This window comes from Furipterus horrens, unplaced genomic scaffold, assembly GCF_987537825.1.
Source record: "Furipterus horrens unplaced genomic scaffold, mFurHor1.1.pri manual_scaffold_6, whole genome shotgun sequence".
Classification (NCBI taxonomy): Eukaryota; Metazoa; Chordata; class Mammalia; order Chiroptera; family Furipteridae; genus Furipterus; species Furipterus horrens.
Window position 1 is genome coordinate 18580222 of NW_028327176.1, and position 14649 is coordinate 18594870.

The 14649-nt window shown below is 46.9% G+C and overlaps 1 protein-coding gene across 2 annotated transcripts in view; it reads right to left on the reverse strand.

Annotated features, from left to right (window-relative positions):
- Nucleotides 1–251: 251 nt before the first annotated feature.
- Nucleotides 252–14649, reverse strand: part of XDH (xanthine dehydrogenase) — a 60256-nt gene continuing 45858 nt past the window's right edge. For both annotated transcript variants that reach the window (XM_090281102.1, XM_090281101.1), the window contains exons 26-36: nucleotides 14476–14621; nucleotides 13477–13558; nucleotides 12780–12875; nucleotides 11794–11922; nucleotides 11045–11119; nucleotides 8989–9041; nucleotides 7107–7221; nucleotides 6266–6331; nucleotides 4760–4948; nucleotides 2630–2806; nucleotides 252–861 (exon numbers count right to left, since the gene is read on the reverse strand). In XM_090281102.1, coding sequence (XP_090137228.1) covers nucleotides 811–861; nucleotides 2630–2806; nucleotides 4760–4948; nucleotides 6266–6331; nucleotides 7107–7221; nucleotides 8989–9041; nucleotides 11045–11119; nucleotides 11794–11922; nucleotides 12780–12875; nucleotides 13477–13558; nucleotides 14476–14621 — 1179 coding nt within the window. In that variant the 3' untranslated portion in view covers nucleotides 252–810. The remainder of the gene's footprint in view (nucleotides 862–2629; nucleotides 2807–4759; nucleotides 4949–6265; nucleotides 6332–7106; nucleotides 7222–8988; nucleotides 9042–11044; nucleotides 11120–11793; nucleotides 11923–12779; nucleotides 12876–13476; nucleotides 13559–14475; nucleotides 14622–14649) is intronic.

Consider the following 14649-nt stretch of genomic DNA (forward strand, 5'->3'; position numbering starts at 1 on the left):
GACTGTTTTCCTTCTGGCTCATCTTGCTTTTTAGTAGTATCTTTTCTAAATAGAAGTTACTCTGGCTTCAAAGGGAGATTTGAAACCTGATGGTTTTTTCTTTTTCTTTTTCTTTTCTTTTCTTTTCTTTTGAACATACGAAAAGGGAAAGAAAAGAGACGTAGCACATCATAGGTGCTTAATAATTGGGTTTGTTGGGTTTTGGTGTTATAGTGATCTTACCTTAAGCAGCTTAACAAAACTAGATCCAATTAACCTTGAATTCTTTTCATTCTTTATTTTCTCCAATGACCCAAAAGTTGTTAGAGGCTTGAATCTCACCCCACTGTCCCATTGAGAAACTGAGTACAGATCTGAAGTTATAATGTGACATTCGTTGGCTTGAAGGAAAGGCTTTTGAGGCAGGCACATGTATTTAAAGTAACTTTGGTTTAAGCTTCTGGAGGTTTGTGGGATTCCTCTTTGAAGGACAGACACTTGAGGTTATACAGTCTGCCCAGTGAGTGGAGACATAGCACAAACACTTCCTAAATCAATTTAATCATATACATGATTAAAACAGACATGAAATGACCCTTAATTGCATATCAATCAGCCACTTTGGGCTTGGGCCTAATAGTTCATAATTTGCTTTATTGTTATGTTTGCAAATCACACTTTTGATAAAAATCTTCCAATGCATTCAGTGTTCTTCCAAACACCATTCAGATGAAACACAGCGTTGTCATCCCGACACCAGGATAGACTCACGTTCCATGCTCCATGAAAGCGCCCATGCAGCATAAGATGAGTCCTCTGGGGGCTTTCTCTTCAGACCCTCACAGACCAGGGTTTACAGTTTTCTGGCACATCAGTGACACACTAGAAAGGAACAACAAAGAACTGACTGCCAGGGTCTTCCCATGTACATGTCTCCTCCCACCCTCTTTGTTTTTTTAAATCCTCGGCCAAGGACATGTTTATTGATTTTAGAAAGAGAGGAAAGGAGAGAGAAAAACATGGATGTGAGAGAGAAACATAGATCAGTTGCCTCCCATACGCACCCCGACCGGGGATCGGACCCACAACTTAGATATGTGCTCTGACCTGGGATCAAACCTACAACCTTTTGGTGTAGTGGATGCTGCTCTGACCAACTGAGCCACCTGGGCAGAGTCCCTCCCGCCCTCTTATACACATTTCACCTCCCACCACTGCCAGCCACCATTCTAAGACCAAACACCACTCAGCTGTTGGAATGCCCCCAGGGCGGGACCCCTTAATTTCCTAGTCACTCATTGTTTTTGTTATTAAGCACTTTTCACATGGCAGACACTTGAGTAGGCTCTGGAGATACAGGGATGAGCAAATATAGAAGTGGTCCCTTCTACATGGCACTCACAGTTCTTCGAGAACATAGAATCAGCAGCTGGGTCAAATCCACTGCAGGGATTTTAAAATCACTGGTGTGTTTTTTACGTAACAAAGGGGCTTAGATGAGAATCTCCACTTTAGGCCTGGGGCCTGGGAGGGGCTCATTAAATCACTGAGTTGAGCATCAGATTATTCCCAAGAAGTAACTGCAAACTGTGCAAGCTTCTAGGGAGCCAGCCATTCAGCACTTCTCCCCTCAGGAAAGGGGTTTGGGTAACTAACTGTCAGCCCTGGGACCATGGGGGGAGTCCTGGGCTGGAGAAGCAGCCAGACAGCTGTGGACATCCTCACTGCCTGGCAGCTCCACACACTGCGTGGCTCTTGCCCTGTAGCTGACGCTGTTGGTAGACCTGAAGGATGACCTGACTAAAGACTCATTGCCTCCCTCACTCTCAGGGCTGAGGCCTGGGACAGCAGATTTGCCCACCCTGGGGGCTCTCCTGAACCTTCCTCATTCCTGGAACACTTTGGGTCCATAAGTACCCACTTCACCTCTAAAGCCAAAGGGTCTATCAAAGTTCCCACCATATAACCCCGGAGAAACTCCAGCTTGGGGACCAGGAAGAACCTGGTTCTGCCACTTCAGCAGAGGCTGCCAGTGCAAAGGCAACAAGAGTCCTGTGTGTGCAAGGGCCAAACACCTCCAAGGTAGTCCCCAGGCACCATACAATGAGATCATCTAGTTTCCTAAAAGGCTGCAAAGACTTCAAGGACACCTGTATGTCCCCAGTACCAGGATGGCACATGGTAGTCACAGAACAAATGTGGGTCATCTAATTAATGAATTTGTTTCTCTTTTCCTCTCCATCTCCATAGTACCTCACACGGTGTTTTTAATAAAGAAGGGTCTCAAGAAACATGCTAGTGCTGGGCACTGAATTAGGCTCTTCCAGAGTTTTATCCATCACCTTCCTCTTTATGGAAAATCATGAAATCTGTGGGTGATAGCTGTGTATCAAACAGCTCTCCTTCCTCTAAGGAGGCCCAGCTACAAGCTGCAGTTTAAGGGGCTTTCTTGTTATTTCCCTGCAAGTTCAAGGGAGTGCCTCAATGGAGAGTGGGGGATGGCGTTGACACAAGGCTGCCCAGTTGAAAGAGAGCCTAACATCTCACTGTCCATTCTGCAGAACCTTCCCCTGCAGTTCTCAGAGTTCCGCCCCAGGCCTCTGAGACTCAGTGGCCACCAGACTGAGTAGGTGCTCAAGAAGTGTCATACCAGGGTGGTGAACTTGTCCACACAGGCATTGCGGATCTTCTCCGGGGTGGCAGGGCTGTCCAGCTGGAAAAGCTCCTTGGTATTATTATCTGCATGCTGAGCACGAGCTGCACGGATGGCATCCTTGATGGCAAAGAAGATGGAGGCCGCCAAGAAGAGGGGGGGCTCCCCGACAGCCTGAGGGGACAGAGTGGGGGACAGGAAATCAGGCCAAGAGGCCCCCGCCCCCACAGAAGGACAGTCAGTGATGCTGAAACCACAGCCACCATCACAAACCAGCCTCAGTTGATCAGGGGCTGAGAATAATCCATCTAGTAAATGACTGACCTTGTTGGCACACTTCTTTGAACTGTATGTGAGTCTCTGATGACATCATGCAAATATAATGTACCGTTAAAAGTAATATTAAATAGTTATACCATAGAAACAAACAAAACCTGACATGAACTTCAACTCTTTCCTCTCAGTTATAAACCTAGGAAATAATCTACCTGCAACTCTGACACCAGCATTTACGGGCACCCCAGTTACACTTACAGCATCTGCTGGAATATATACATCATGACAAACAAGAATTAAAACCTTTCCTAGAAGAGGAGATTTTGTCCCCAAAACACAGACCAGAGACTATCTGTATCAAAATCACTAGGGACACTTATTAAAAATGCATGTCCCAGGGCCCTACCCCAGACCCACTGAATCAAGATTTCTAGGGGTAGGTCCCACAGAGCTGCATTTTTATCATGAGCCCATTGGTAGGGAGTACAAAGTGTCCCAGACCCTCCCATGGTAACGTAACCCATGAGGTGAGCAAATGGGTGGGTTTCACTGCTTAGGAGTGATTATCGGTCTTCCTTAGATCTAGAACTATATCAATCAACCTGACTGATTTTCAACCATTTTTTTTTTTTCATACTTATTGGGGACAGAGAAGAAACAGAGAATGTTTATCATCCTTCAGGCATGCTGATCGAGGTTTAAGGTCAGGTGGCAGCAACTGAAGGAGGTGATTGGGGTACACAGAGGCACTGCCCCATTTTCAGTGAATATGCTGGTTCTCATGGGATGACAGATGCTGCATCTGCGAGATTACCTCTGGGATGCAACATCAAGGATGCACACCTGGGACACTGGTGTAGGATTTGATCCACAGAATTGGATTAAGGAATTCCTCACTGTACCCAAGGAGCCAGCTTCAACTGAATGGAGGTAGTGTCATGCTCAACCCAGTCCCCTGGTTCTCAGGCAGGACCGCCTGCCCCTCTGTTACAGAGCAGGTCCCCCCAAATTCCCTGGAGTCTGTGGCTGGAGGATGGGGGAAGTGGACAGCTTTCAAGATGCCTTTGCATATCTATGGCTGGTAGCTAGTGTCTTAGTAATGCAAATGGCTTTGGTTCTTCCAAGGCCTCAAGGAGATGGGAGCAGGTTTGACCATAGCATGGTGAGGAAAGAGCACACAGAGCCTGCACAAGGTTCTGTGAATGGTCAGAACCGGTTACCCTGCCCACTGCGTCACAGGACACAGTCAGGGATTTAAAAATAAGGTAGCAGGCATTTTGTCTAGAAGAGCACCATGCAGCTTTGAAAGAGGAGAGAGATCCACATGGTTTGCAAGGAAGTAGAAGAAGAGATCCATGCAGTTTTAAAAGAGCAGAGAGAGAACCATGCATGATCCAGTGTAACACGGCACATGTTTTCCTGGACTGTTATATGGAAGCTGATGACATCGTACCCCAGATCCTGAAGGAGACAGCTGATAGGTAAGGGATGGGGAACTTCTGGGCATGGTTTGGCTTCTAGCCTTTTAGAGAGCAAGGGAAGTCCTGGGTCCCGTGAGAGAACAGGGCTCTGAGCTGAAGTGCTAACCACCCTCCCCAAGTTGGAATATTGTAAATAAAGACCTCTTTTCCTCAATACGAGTTGTTGGATTTTATAGCAAGGTGTCATGTGAAAGAACCCCCTTTCGCTCTGTAACACCTCCACCACCATCACCAAAGCCAGTGTCAAGCCCTCTTCTTTCTTCCAGACGCGCCCCTTGCAAACCCACATGGCAGGTGGCTGGAACCTGTCACCAGCCATGGTCTCCCACAGTGCAGACAGGAAGGCAGCCCAGACCCAGGACAACATTACCTTGGATGCATAGATGGCCTTCTTGTTGGGACAGTCACGGAGCAGGGATACCCTGAACTCAGTGGGGATGTTGCCAAATGCAGGGATCTTGTAGGTGCTGGGGCCGCGGGTGTGTAGGACCCCCTCAGGGGAGTAATGCAGCTCCTCCAAGGTGAAGAGGCCCAGGCCCTGGACAAAGGCCCCTTCCACCTGCAGGGCAGACAGAGACCATGGACGCACTGCCTCCCCCATCCCTGGGGACAGGTAGTGCTCCCCACAGCGGGCACCAAGCCACCCGGACTGGGGCCTGGAAAGAAGCTGCAGACAGCCCTGCACTGCCCACATGGCTCCCACCCACCTGGGATAACCTCTCTGGCCTTCGCACGGGTATTAACACTGAAGGTCAGCATCAGAACTTGTCAGAGATTCCCAGGAGGCTTGCGCCATGGTAGGCCTCATTTCCCATTAAAACCTGCCTTAGGGCAGGTGAAGATGCTTCTCCCATGTTGTCTCTGGGGAAACAGTGACCTCAAGCTGAGACAGAAGCGCACAGGCTAATGGTGGCTGAGGGTCCCTCAGGCACCCACGCTCCTCCTGTGTGCTGGCTGAGCAGGACTGTGGTTTTGAGTCACCCACCTGAGAGGAGGGATTTTTTGGATAGTAGATTACAGGCTTTTTGAACTCCCAGCCCTTCCTGCCCTTGGGAAGTGGCCCTGCTGTAGCCTTCAGATTTGTTTGGGGGCACCTGTCATGCTCTACTGGTTCACTGGTCAGCTCCTCCAGCCTCACCCCTCAGAATCAGGGAGGTGGTGCCAGGGAGCCAAGCAAGAATGTTTAGGGGAACCAGGCACTAACCATCTGCACGTCTGGTGCCCAGCTCAGTGCCTGCCCAAGGGCTGGTCAGCGAACGAAGGAACTGGCTAATGATGAGGGTTCTGTGTACTCAGTCATTGTCCATTTCTGAGAAATGTAATTTACATTTTCTGCCAGATGCTTAGTACTTGAGGTTCTGATTCCTCCTTCTGTCTCTTCCTCTCCCACCTGCTCTATCTCAATACTCTCATATTTTCCCAGAGTGTTTTTCTTTGGGCCCTCCCTTTACTCCTCTTGCTTGGGCCCATTCTTGAGTACTTTGCTGTTGTGGGCAGAAGAAAAATGAGGAGGGGTTAGCTTTCCTGACCTCAGACCTCACTTTCTGCACATTGATCCCAAACTCACTCTCCATCCAACTGTGCTCTCTCTCAGACTTTGCATGTGTGTGCGTGCATGCATGCACCCAATGTTTTCTCCATTCATTGTTTACCCTTTCCAAGTCGATCCACACTAATTTGTCTTCTGCCTCAAGAGGGAGGTGGGCTCTCATCCACCTAAATCCCACTCTGGGGAAGACACACTTGGTACACACTCAGACCCACATAAAAATGACCCTGGACAAGATGCTGTGGCTAGTGACCCAAGGAAGAAAATGGGGCACATCATAGCCAAGTCTATCACCACCCAGATTCCTTCCCTGTCCATGAGCCTTACCTGTCCAATATCGATGGCAGGGTTCAGACTGGAGCCAACATCCATGACAATGTCTGTGCGGATGTTCTGCAGTGGACAGTGAAATAAAAGCAGTTTGAGAAGGAAGGGATGCGTGGAATGATAGATGTGTCTTTGTGACCCTTAGACTATGAAGTGCCGACCCAGATAGTACTTTCCCAAGCAGAGTGCTCGGGACAGGCTCGGGCAGGAGTGTTCGCCCTCTCGTCAGTCTCCGCTGCCATCGTCACTGCAGAAGTGTGAGTCCTTAGCAGCAGCTGGGGAAGGGACTGGAATGGCAATGGTCTCAGTAACCCAAAACAATGCTCACACACCCATGTGTGAATAGGAGGGGCAGGTCTGCAGGTCCCTGGGGCTTCAGACCTGGGTCTGGGTTGATCATGGAAGGAAAGGGTCCACCAAACTACATTCTATGGGCTGAATCCAGCTGTTCCCCTCTCTTTGTACAGCTTCTGAGTTACTAATGGCTTTTATGTTATTAAATAACTGACAAAAATAAAAAGAACATGTGGTGACATGTGAAAACTCTTCAATACATGAAATTCACAACCAGTGTGCATCGATGACATTTATGGGAATACAGTCATGCTCATTTGTTTTCATGTATCTATGGCTGCTTGTACACTGCAATGACAGAGCTGAAGCAGTGTCTCTGTGGCCCAGAAAGCCTAGTTTTCTCTCTCTGGTCCTTTACAGGAAGTTTGCCAAGCCATGATGTAAAGCGTTATTTGTCCCAACCACAGAGTTTGTCTCTTGGTATTCCAGTCCAGTTGTTTCTCTTCTTTATTTCCCCCATAGTGCTGAAGTTTTGCAAACTTCTTACCTTATGATCCCCTGTTAGGCAGTCAATTTCCACTTCAGAGCAAGCCACCCCATAGGAGAAGTAATGGAAGGGGTTCCCTGAGTTGGTCTCAAAGCTGTAGCCAAGGTTGGGTGTTCTGGGGCAGAAAACAGAAAACACTGCACATATATTAAGATGAATATATCCCCCCATACACACACAGATGGCTTGTCCCACAACATCTTAAGACCCCCAAGGTTTTATTTTTTTCATTCATCTGTTCTTCTAAGAAGTCCATGTGTTTTGAATATTTCAACGTGTTAATGAAACCCAGGTATTCCAGAGCAGTGTCTCTTGTCTCTGTGCTATGTTGCCAGTGGCCCTCATACAAAACATTCTGTACAGCCGAGCGGTGTTTAGTATCAGCGTGCTGGTCTCTACATGGTAGAAACAGGTGACAGAGTTCCCTGAGCTCACAAAGGACATGAAATTCACACTCCAAAAGATCTATGAGCTAGAATTCAAGATCTCAGAACCAAAGGCTCTTGTGCTGAGTTTGGGGCTGTTCACACCAGCTCACCTGCTCACAGGGCTGCTCACCTGCTCACGGGTGAAAGTTAATAAGATCAGTATCTCATACCAGCTGGGTGCACCATTCAGCAGCCACCAGCCTGCATTACTCCTCATCTACGGGTCCCTTCTAAATGTCAGTAAATGATTTGAAGACAGTGTTAATAATAAAAGTAGGTGTTTTCATGCATTTTTTTCTTTTTCAATCCTGAGTATTATATATAATTGCAATTTTGCATGAGTCAGATATATATGTATGTATATATGTGTGTGTCTTCTCACACCAGGGTTTATAGTACTCTGTATCTATGTTATTTTATATATTACACAGAAATAATGTGATATGATCAGAATCTGCATGAAAATAAAATCAATACGGGGCTGAGGAAGACAGTTTCTCCCAAAAGAAGCTACAACTCACTTTGACCTCTCACTTCACCATCTTCACCTGGGCGTTCCCTTATATAACCCCAGTTTTATCAACTCCAAAAATGAAATAGGAACTTATCAGAAAATCTGCACTAGTTTGTGTTTGTGTAGGTCAAATATTACATAACCCAGAGAGCACTGGCACAACATTGTTTTGCCTAAAAAAATAGAAATAAATAAATATATTTTTAAAAACTTTTTGAAGCAAACAATGAACTATGGGCCAAATCCATTGATGGATGAAAGGAAAGGTCTTAGTTAAATTTCCTAGAGAAAGCTAAAATATTATGGCTGACAGTCAATATGATCATATTGTTTTACAGCTTCTAAATCAGACAGGCCAGATCTCTAGCTCTTCATGCTGCTGGGTTTTAAAGTTGCAGAAGATATGAGCTCTTTTCTAAATCTCACTTTAAGTTAGGCTGAATTCCACAATTTTTAACAAGACCATGTGCTCTAAATCCTCCTCTCACTCTTTTGAAGGAAAGCCCCCATAAAGAAATCCAATGCCTAGTACAAAGTAACACACAAGGGTAACTCAGAATACGGGACCCCCCACCCCCGGTTCTCACAGAGGGATGCTGATAGAGGAATGGTTGGTAACTGTCCCATTCTGTCATGAATGAGGAAACAGATTCAGAAGGAATCACTGATTTCCCCAAGGGGAACAGTCTACTAAGCCCAGAAAGAATGGGGTTCTTCTGAGGGCAGCTCATGCTTTTGCCTCCTTGGCACATAGCTCAGTAATCCTATGTATTTTAGAACATCTTTAAGTGGAAATAGTGGGAGTCCACTGAAGAGATAAAGAGTTTTGATGGAACTGCTCTCTCCTGACCACAGGCTGACAGAACTCAGTGCTGGAAGGAATCTGGGAGGCTAGGGTGAAAGCACATTGGGAGATGGGTGAGATCAGCACCCTACGTACTTGTAAAACCCAGTGGCAGACAAGCTCACTGCATCCTTGTAGGCAGCTAGGACCTGTGGGGGAGAAATGGCCATCAGGAAGGGGTACGCATGGTTTCCAGAAACCCTGACCCCGCACCCAGCTTCTGCAAGCTCATCCTCTTCATCTGGAAGCTGATCACCACTTCACTGGTGATTCTCACTTCCACATCATACCTTGCACTCACACTGCCACCTCCTGCCTCCGGTCCTTGCCATCGAAGCCTGGAGCGCTAACTGGTCTTCCTGCCCCAGGCTGCTTCCCCCGCCTGCTGTGTCACGCAGCCCAGGCAGAGCAATCAGCTTAGCACACCACACTGCCCGTGACACTCTCCTACTCTAGAGCTTTCAATGACTCCCCATTGCCTACAGAGCAAATACCCGACGTTAAGGACCCCAGTGATCTCTGGTGTAGCATGCACATTATTGCCACTCCAGCCAAACTCAAGTGTTAACTCTCTCTCAGCCCTTCCATATGCCCGTACCTGGGCACATTTGTGTACGTGGCTCCTCTGCCATATCTGTCCAAATACTCTTCTTTCTTCAACAACCAACTAGAGCTTACCTCTCCAATTGTCTCACCTCGGTGATTACTACCTATACTGGCCATTATAACATCAACTCTCCATATTGCTCATTTAATACCTATGTTCTTACGGGTACTTTCCTATTAATAAACTTATCCATCTATCTCTCCACCCATCCTATCTCCTTAGCTACATAATAAGTTTTTAAGGGTATCCCCAGCACAAGTACAACACTAAGATTTAATTTATTGTTGATACAGTTTGCATCACGATTGTCATCAATAACCAGGCTCTTTACCATTTACCAGATGCTATTGAGTAATTTGCACACATTATCTTACTTAATATTCTGAACCTATAAGATCAGGACTACTGTCATTTTCACTTTACAGATGAGACAGCTAAGGTTTAGCAAAAGTTTCTTTAGGGTCCCTACCGTATGTATGTGGTATCAAATATGTGGTGGTAGTAATGACGTGTTTTCTGTACAGCACAGACACTGAACAGATTTGATGCCTATCACCTCCTGCCTGTACCTTTTTGATCGTGGGTGTTTTGGGGGTTACCCACTTATAAGGAACACTGGACGATATGGCAAATAGTTGATGAGAAAGCTCAGGTCAGCAGACTGTAAAGGCTGTTGTTGAAAAGACTAACATTGCCTTCCAAATCTACACTAAAATCTAAGCCACCAAAATCAACCTGCATCCATACGGTATTTTGCGTGTGCTATCATGAGTGTGGGGAGGGAAGTAGAGGTCACAGGAGGCAGAGTAAGATGAGCGGGCATGACAGAAGAAGTTGGCTTTCTGTGACTCTATTGCACTATCTGAGCTGGTTCGTCTGCAGTCTCACTTTACGCGTTATGATTGTGCCTAGTCCTCCCATTCCAGCACTTCCTGGCAGCTTCACTCTGGGGGTTTCTGACATGCAGGCCTCCTAACCAGAAGTCAGAGAACTGGGTTCATTCTTATTAGAGGTGCTCACTCTGTTACTCCTAAAATCCCAGGTGTGAGATAAACTCTTGTATAATGTCCTTTCCTCCCGCTCCCTCACAGATGGAATCTCAGTGGGCCCAGACTCCAAAGCCGGGCAAGGGGAGAGGCTGATAGGGGCAGCCCTCTGGGAGATGAAGGTTTGAAGAAAACCAGGTTCATCAAGGCCGCGGATGAATGAGATTTGAGACCAAGCCCAAGTGAAGAATCCACCATGAGGTGTGTTCACTGGGCTGTCTTCTCGGGCTCGGGGCAGCCAAACCCCCAATTCTCACAGAGCTCTCAAAACCCTGGATCAAAGTGGCTCAAGTAGCTTCCCTCATCTATGAGAACCGCTGAGAAGGAGACTCAGCACAGCTGAGCATTTACTTGTCCTGGGAAAGCAGACAGACCCCTCAACTCCCCTCTGCTGTGTGACCAGGTCACGATCTCCTTTTCCTGCTCAGGGTGGAAACAGAGACCCTGCTCTTCATTCCACTCTCATTTGCAAAAGCAGCTTGGATCAGCTCAGACTTACCCAGTCTTCCCAGGAGCCACTGGGATTCTTTTTCTTGAAGGGTTCCAGCCTTTTCAGGATGGTCTGACAAGCTTCCTAAAGAACACATCCACCACACACCAGACACGTCAGTCCTCTGCATGCCTGGCTCAGGGAAAACCTTGAGGGACTCCACAAAGCCACCTCCAAGAAATGTGCCCAGGGTGCCACTCGAACAGCCTTGTCACCCTATAAGGAATTACTGAGGCCTAGGGTGGAAACCACTTATCCTTCCAAAGGGCCCACCACTGGCCTTTGCTTGGAGAGTATTCCTTGACCCAGTTCTTATGCTGACAAAAGGTAAAATGCTTGAGGGATCTGTAAGGACATGCTTTCATCCATCAACCTCTGTTTGATTATATCCCCCACATGGGAGAAGCAGCAAGGAGGTCAGACCTGGCCAACCCTACAACTGATTTTCAATTTCAACCCATTGTCTGTGGCCATGTCTCACACCAAGGTGTTATGTCTTTCCAGAACCCCTGCGTTTTCTCCGACTTTCCTCCCACTGCTACACTCATCTTTCCTGACTCTGATGGAAGTGATTATGGTTTTTGGGTCTCTCTTCTAGCTCAGTGTTAAGAGGAGCAGGGTTCTCCTTGGTAAGAGAGCCAAAGGCATGGTCACAGCCAAAGAGCCTGCAAAGGTTATTCAAGCTCCCACCCTGGGGACTCTGTGCACCCGAAGCCCTGGGCTGGCCCTCATCTCTGCTGGTTCCTGAGGCTCCTTACGTAGACGGCCTGTCCATTGATGTCAGTGCTGGCAGAGGCGGCCGTGGGAGAGGTGTTGGGCACCGTACTAGTGCTCGTCTCACTGATGTAAATCTTCGAGGTGGGGATTTTCAGAGCTTTGCTGGCCACCTGTGAAGAAAAACAACATCACCCTTTAGGAAAGGGGTGAGCTTCAGGCTGGGCTGCCTTTTCTCCAAGGCAGGATTTGGGTTTACAAATACAGGCAAGAAAACAATTTCATCAACTATAGTTCTACTGAGGCTGGAATGTTCTCACATCTACCTGAACTTGAAGCAGCACTTTATGGAATGGTTTAGTTGGAGGAAATCTTCATAAACCTCGTGATGATTAAAAGTGCCTTTTAACAAATTGGTAGTTACAAGATAACCACAGAGATATAAAGGATAGCCCAGGGAATACAGTCAATAATATTGTCATAACTATGTATGATGCCAGGTGGGCACTGGAAATATCAGAGGGACCACTTTGTAAAGTATACGACTGTCTAATCACTACGCTGTATACTTGAAACTAATACAATATAATATTGAATATGCACTGTAATTAAAAAATAAAAACAATTTCAAGTGCTTTTTAAAGCTAACCCTCATTTTAAAAAATCCCATCTAGCTAGTCCCCAGGAGCCAAGCAGTGTGCTCAATCGGATCCAGCTCCACCATCTGACTCCACTGGGAGGGGTCTCGCATGTGAGCAAAACCAGCTGCCTTTATACTCACAGCACACCCACCTAACACATAGTCACAGAGCCCTAGAATGTTGGTAACAGAAGTGACCTCAGAGATCACGTGGCCAAAGCCTTTGTTCAAATGAAGAAACCTCAGTGCTAAACCAGCAGAAGTTTTGCTCAAGGTCACATAGAAACGAGCAGCAGAGCCTGGGCCTGATTCTGCTTCCGGTGGGTCCCAGCCCTCAGTTTCTCGCAGCATCTCTCCCGACACAGACACTGCCGTCCCCAGGCTGCGCACCTGGACCATCTTGGTGTGAAGGCCTTGCCCCATCTCAGTGCCCCCGTGAGTCAGCAGCACGGAGCCATCTGTGTACACGTGAATCAGGGCTCCTGCCTAAGGGAAGAGAAGCGTGCCAGACACAAAATTTAGTAAGTCCTAGTTCAGCTTAACCTCGAGGCAAAAGTACTGCAGCCCACGAGAAAGAGAACCAGCAAACAACGTGTTGGATATAAACCCCAGACAAAAATTAAAGCAGTATCCATCTCATGATTTAATTAGAGAGCCCTTCAGGACTTCACAAAATTGTTTCACCTTTCTCTCTTTCTCTTTCTTTTTCTCTTTCTCTCTTTCCCTCTCTCCCTTTCTCTCATCCTGCCCCCTCCTGCATCTCTCCCTCCCTCCCTCCCATTCTCTGAAGGAGGTAAATCAAATATCTTTGTCCTTGCTCCTATAGATGAAGAAATAGGATCAGAAAAATTAAGTAACTGTCCATGGTCCTGGAAGGCTAAGAACTAGAATTTGACCCCAGGTCTCTGAGGCTCATGCTGCCCTCACTGTCTCATGACATCTTGGAGAAATAGGGATATGCAAATTCATTTAAACAGCAAAGAGCTCCTCTGGTCAGCTCTGTTGCCAAAGGCAGTAGGCTTTCTCTTGCAAAGAGGGGGAAATGGGGCCCCAGTTCCATGGAGATAGAATTACAGAAAGCAATTACCTGATTCAGAAAAGAAACGGTGAAGCTTATTCCAAACTTGGTAGGAATTATGCACAGTCCTCTCTTTTTCCAACAATTTTCCCTGGAGGAAAAAAAAAAACATTCCCATAGAACCTCCTCTATCATATATATGTCAGGCTGAACATATTTTTGATTAGAATCTCCTCTATCATATAAATGTCAGGCCGAACATATTTTTGGTTAGAATCTCCTCTATCATATATATGTCAGGTTGAACATATTTTTGGTTAGCAACTTTGTAAAATTGAAATAAGGCATCCTCAGAGCTGCCCATATAGTCATTGTGATAACTGCACCATGCCCCAATTGTGTAGACAGAATGAGAAAGGTAGGAATTTGGGTTCTGCGTCCTTTTGTGCAGCAGGAGCAGGGCCCACCCCTGAGCACCTAACTTTAAAGTGTCATTGCCCTTTTTCCCCAAGTGTAATTCATATTGCGTTGGAGTATCCTGGTGACCTTGAACTGAGATTATCCCAGAAAGGAACTGTGGCTCACTGATGATAATAACACCTCCTCTGTGCTTTATATGTGGTTTTCTGAACAACTCAGTGAACAAGACAAAGCCACGATAACTATCCCCGCTTTTCAGATGATGAAACTGAGGCTCAGGGAGGCGGAGTGTCTGCCAAGGTCACATTTATAGATTAGTGTTAGAGGCGGGTGCACAACTGTGGTGTTCTTGGTCCTGGGCTGATGTCTCTGGGATGTGGTATGCCCGGGAGGCAGACAGACATGGCAGGATGAACCACACTGAGAAGTTATGACACTGGATGCAGGCTGTGAGCCCACCTGCCCCCAGGCTAAGATTGTTTCATGGTCTTAAAGAGATGGCTATGAGCCAGCTGGCAAACTCAGCAACCTCGTAAATTATTCATTAAATCATTAGCTTTGTAATCTGAGTTCAGCAAAGAGGCTGTAGTAGGATAGGAAACCCGAGAGGGCGCCAGAATGTCGGACTCCTCCCCTCCCTGCACTTGCCTGTTGAACTTGTCAACCTCACTCTTCCGAGAGTGATACTGAGAGCTTGCGAGACACTCATCCCAGCACCTGGGCACGGTGAACCCCTCGAGCTTCTGGTTGAAATGTGTCCGGTCCCCTTCTTTGTACAGGTTCTTCCTCCGCACCTTCCCAAGGAGAGGGACACTGAGGCTT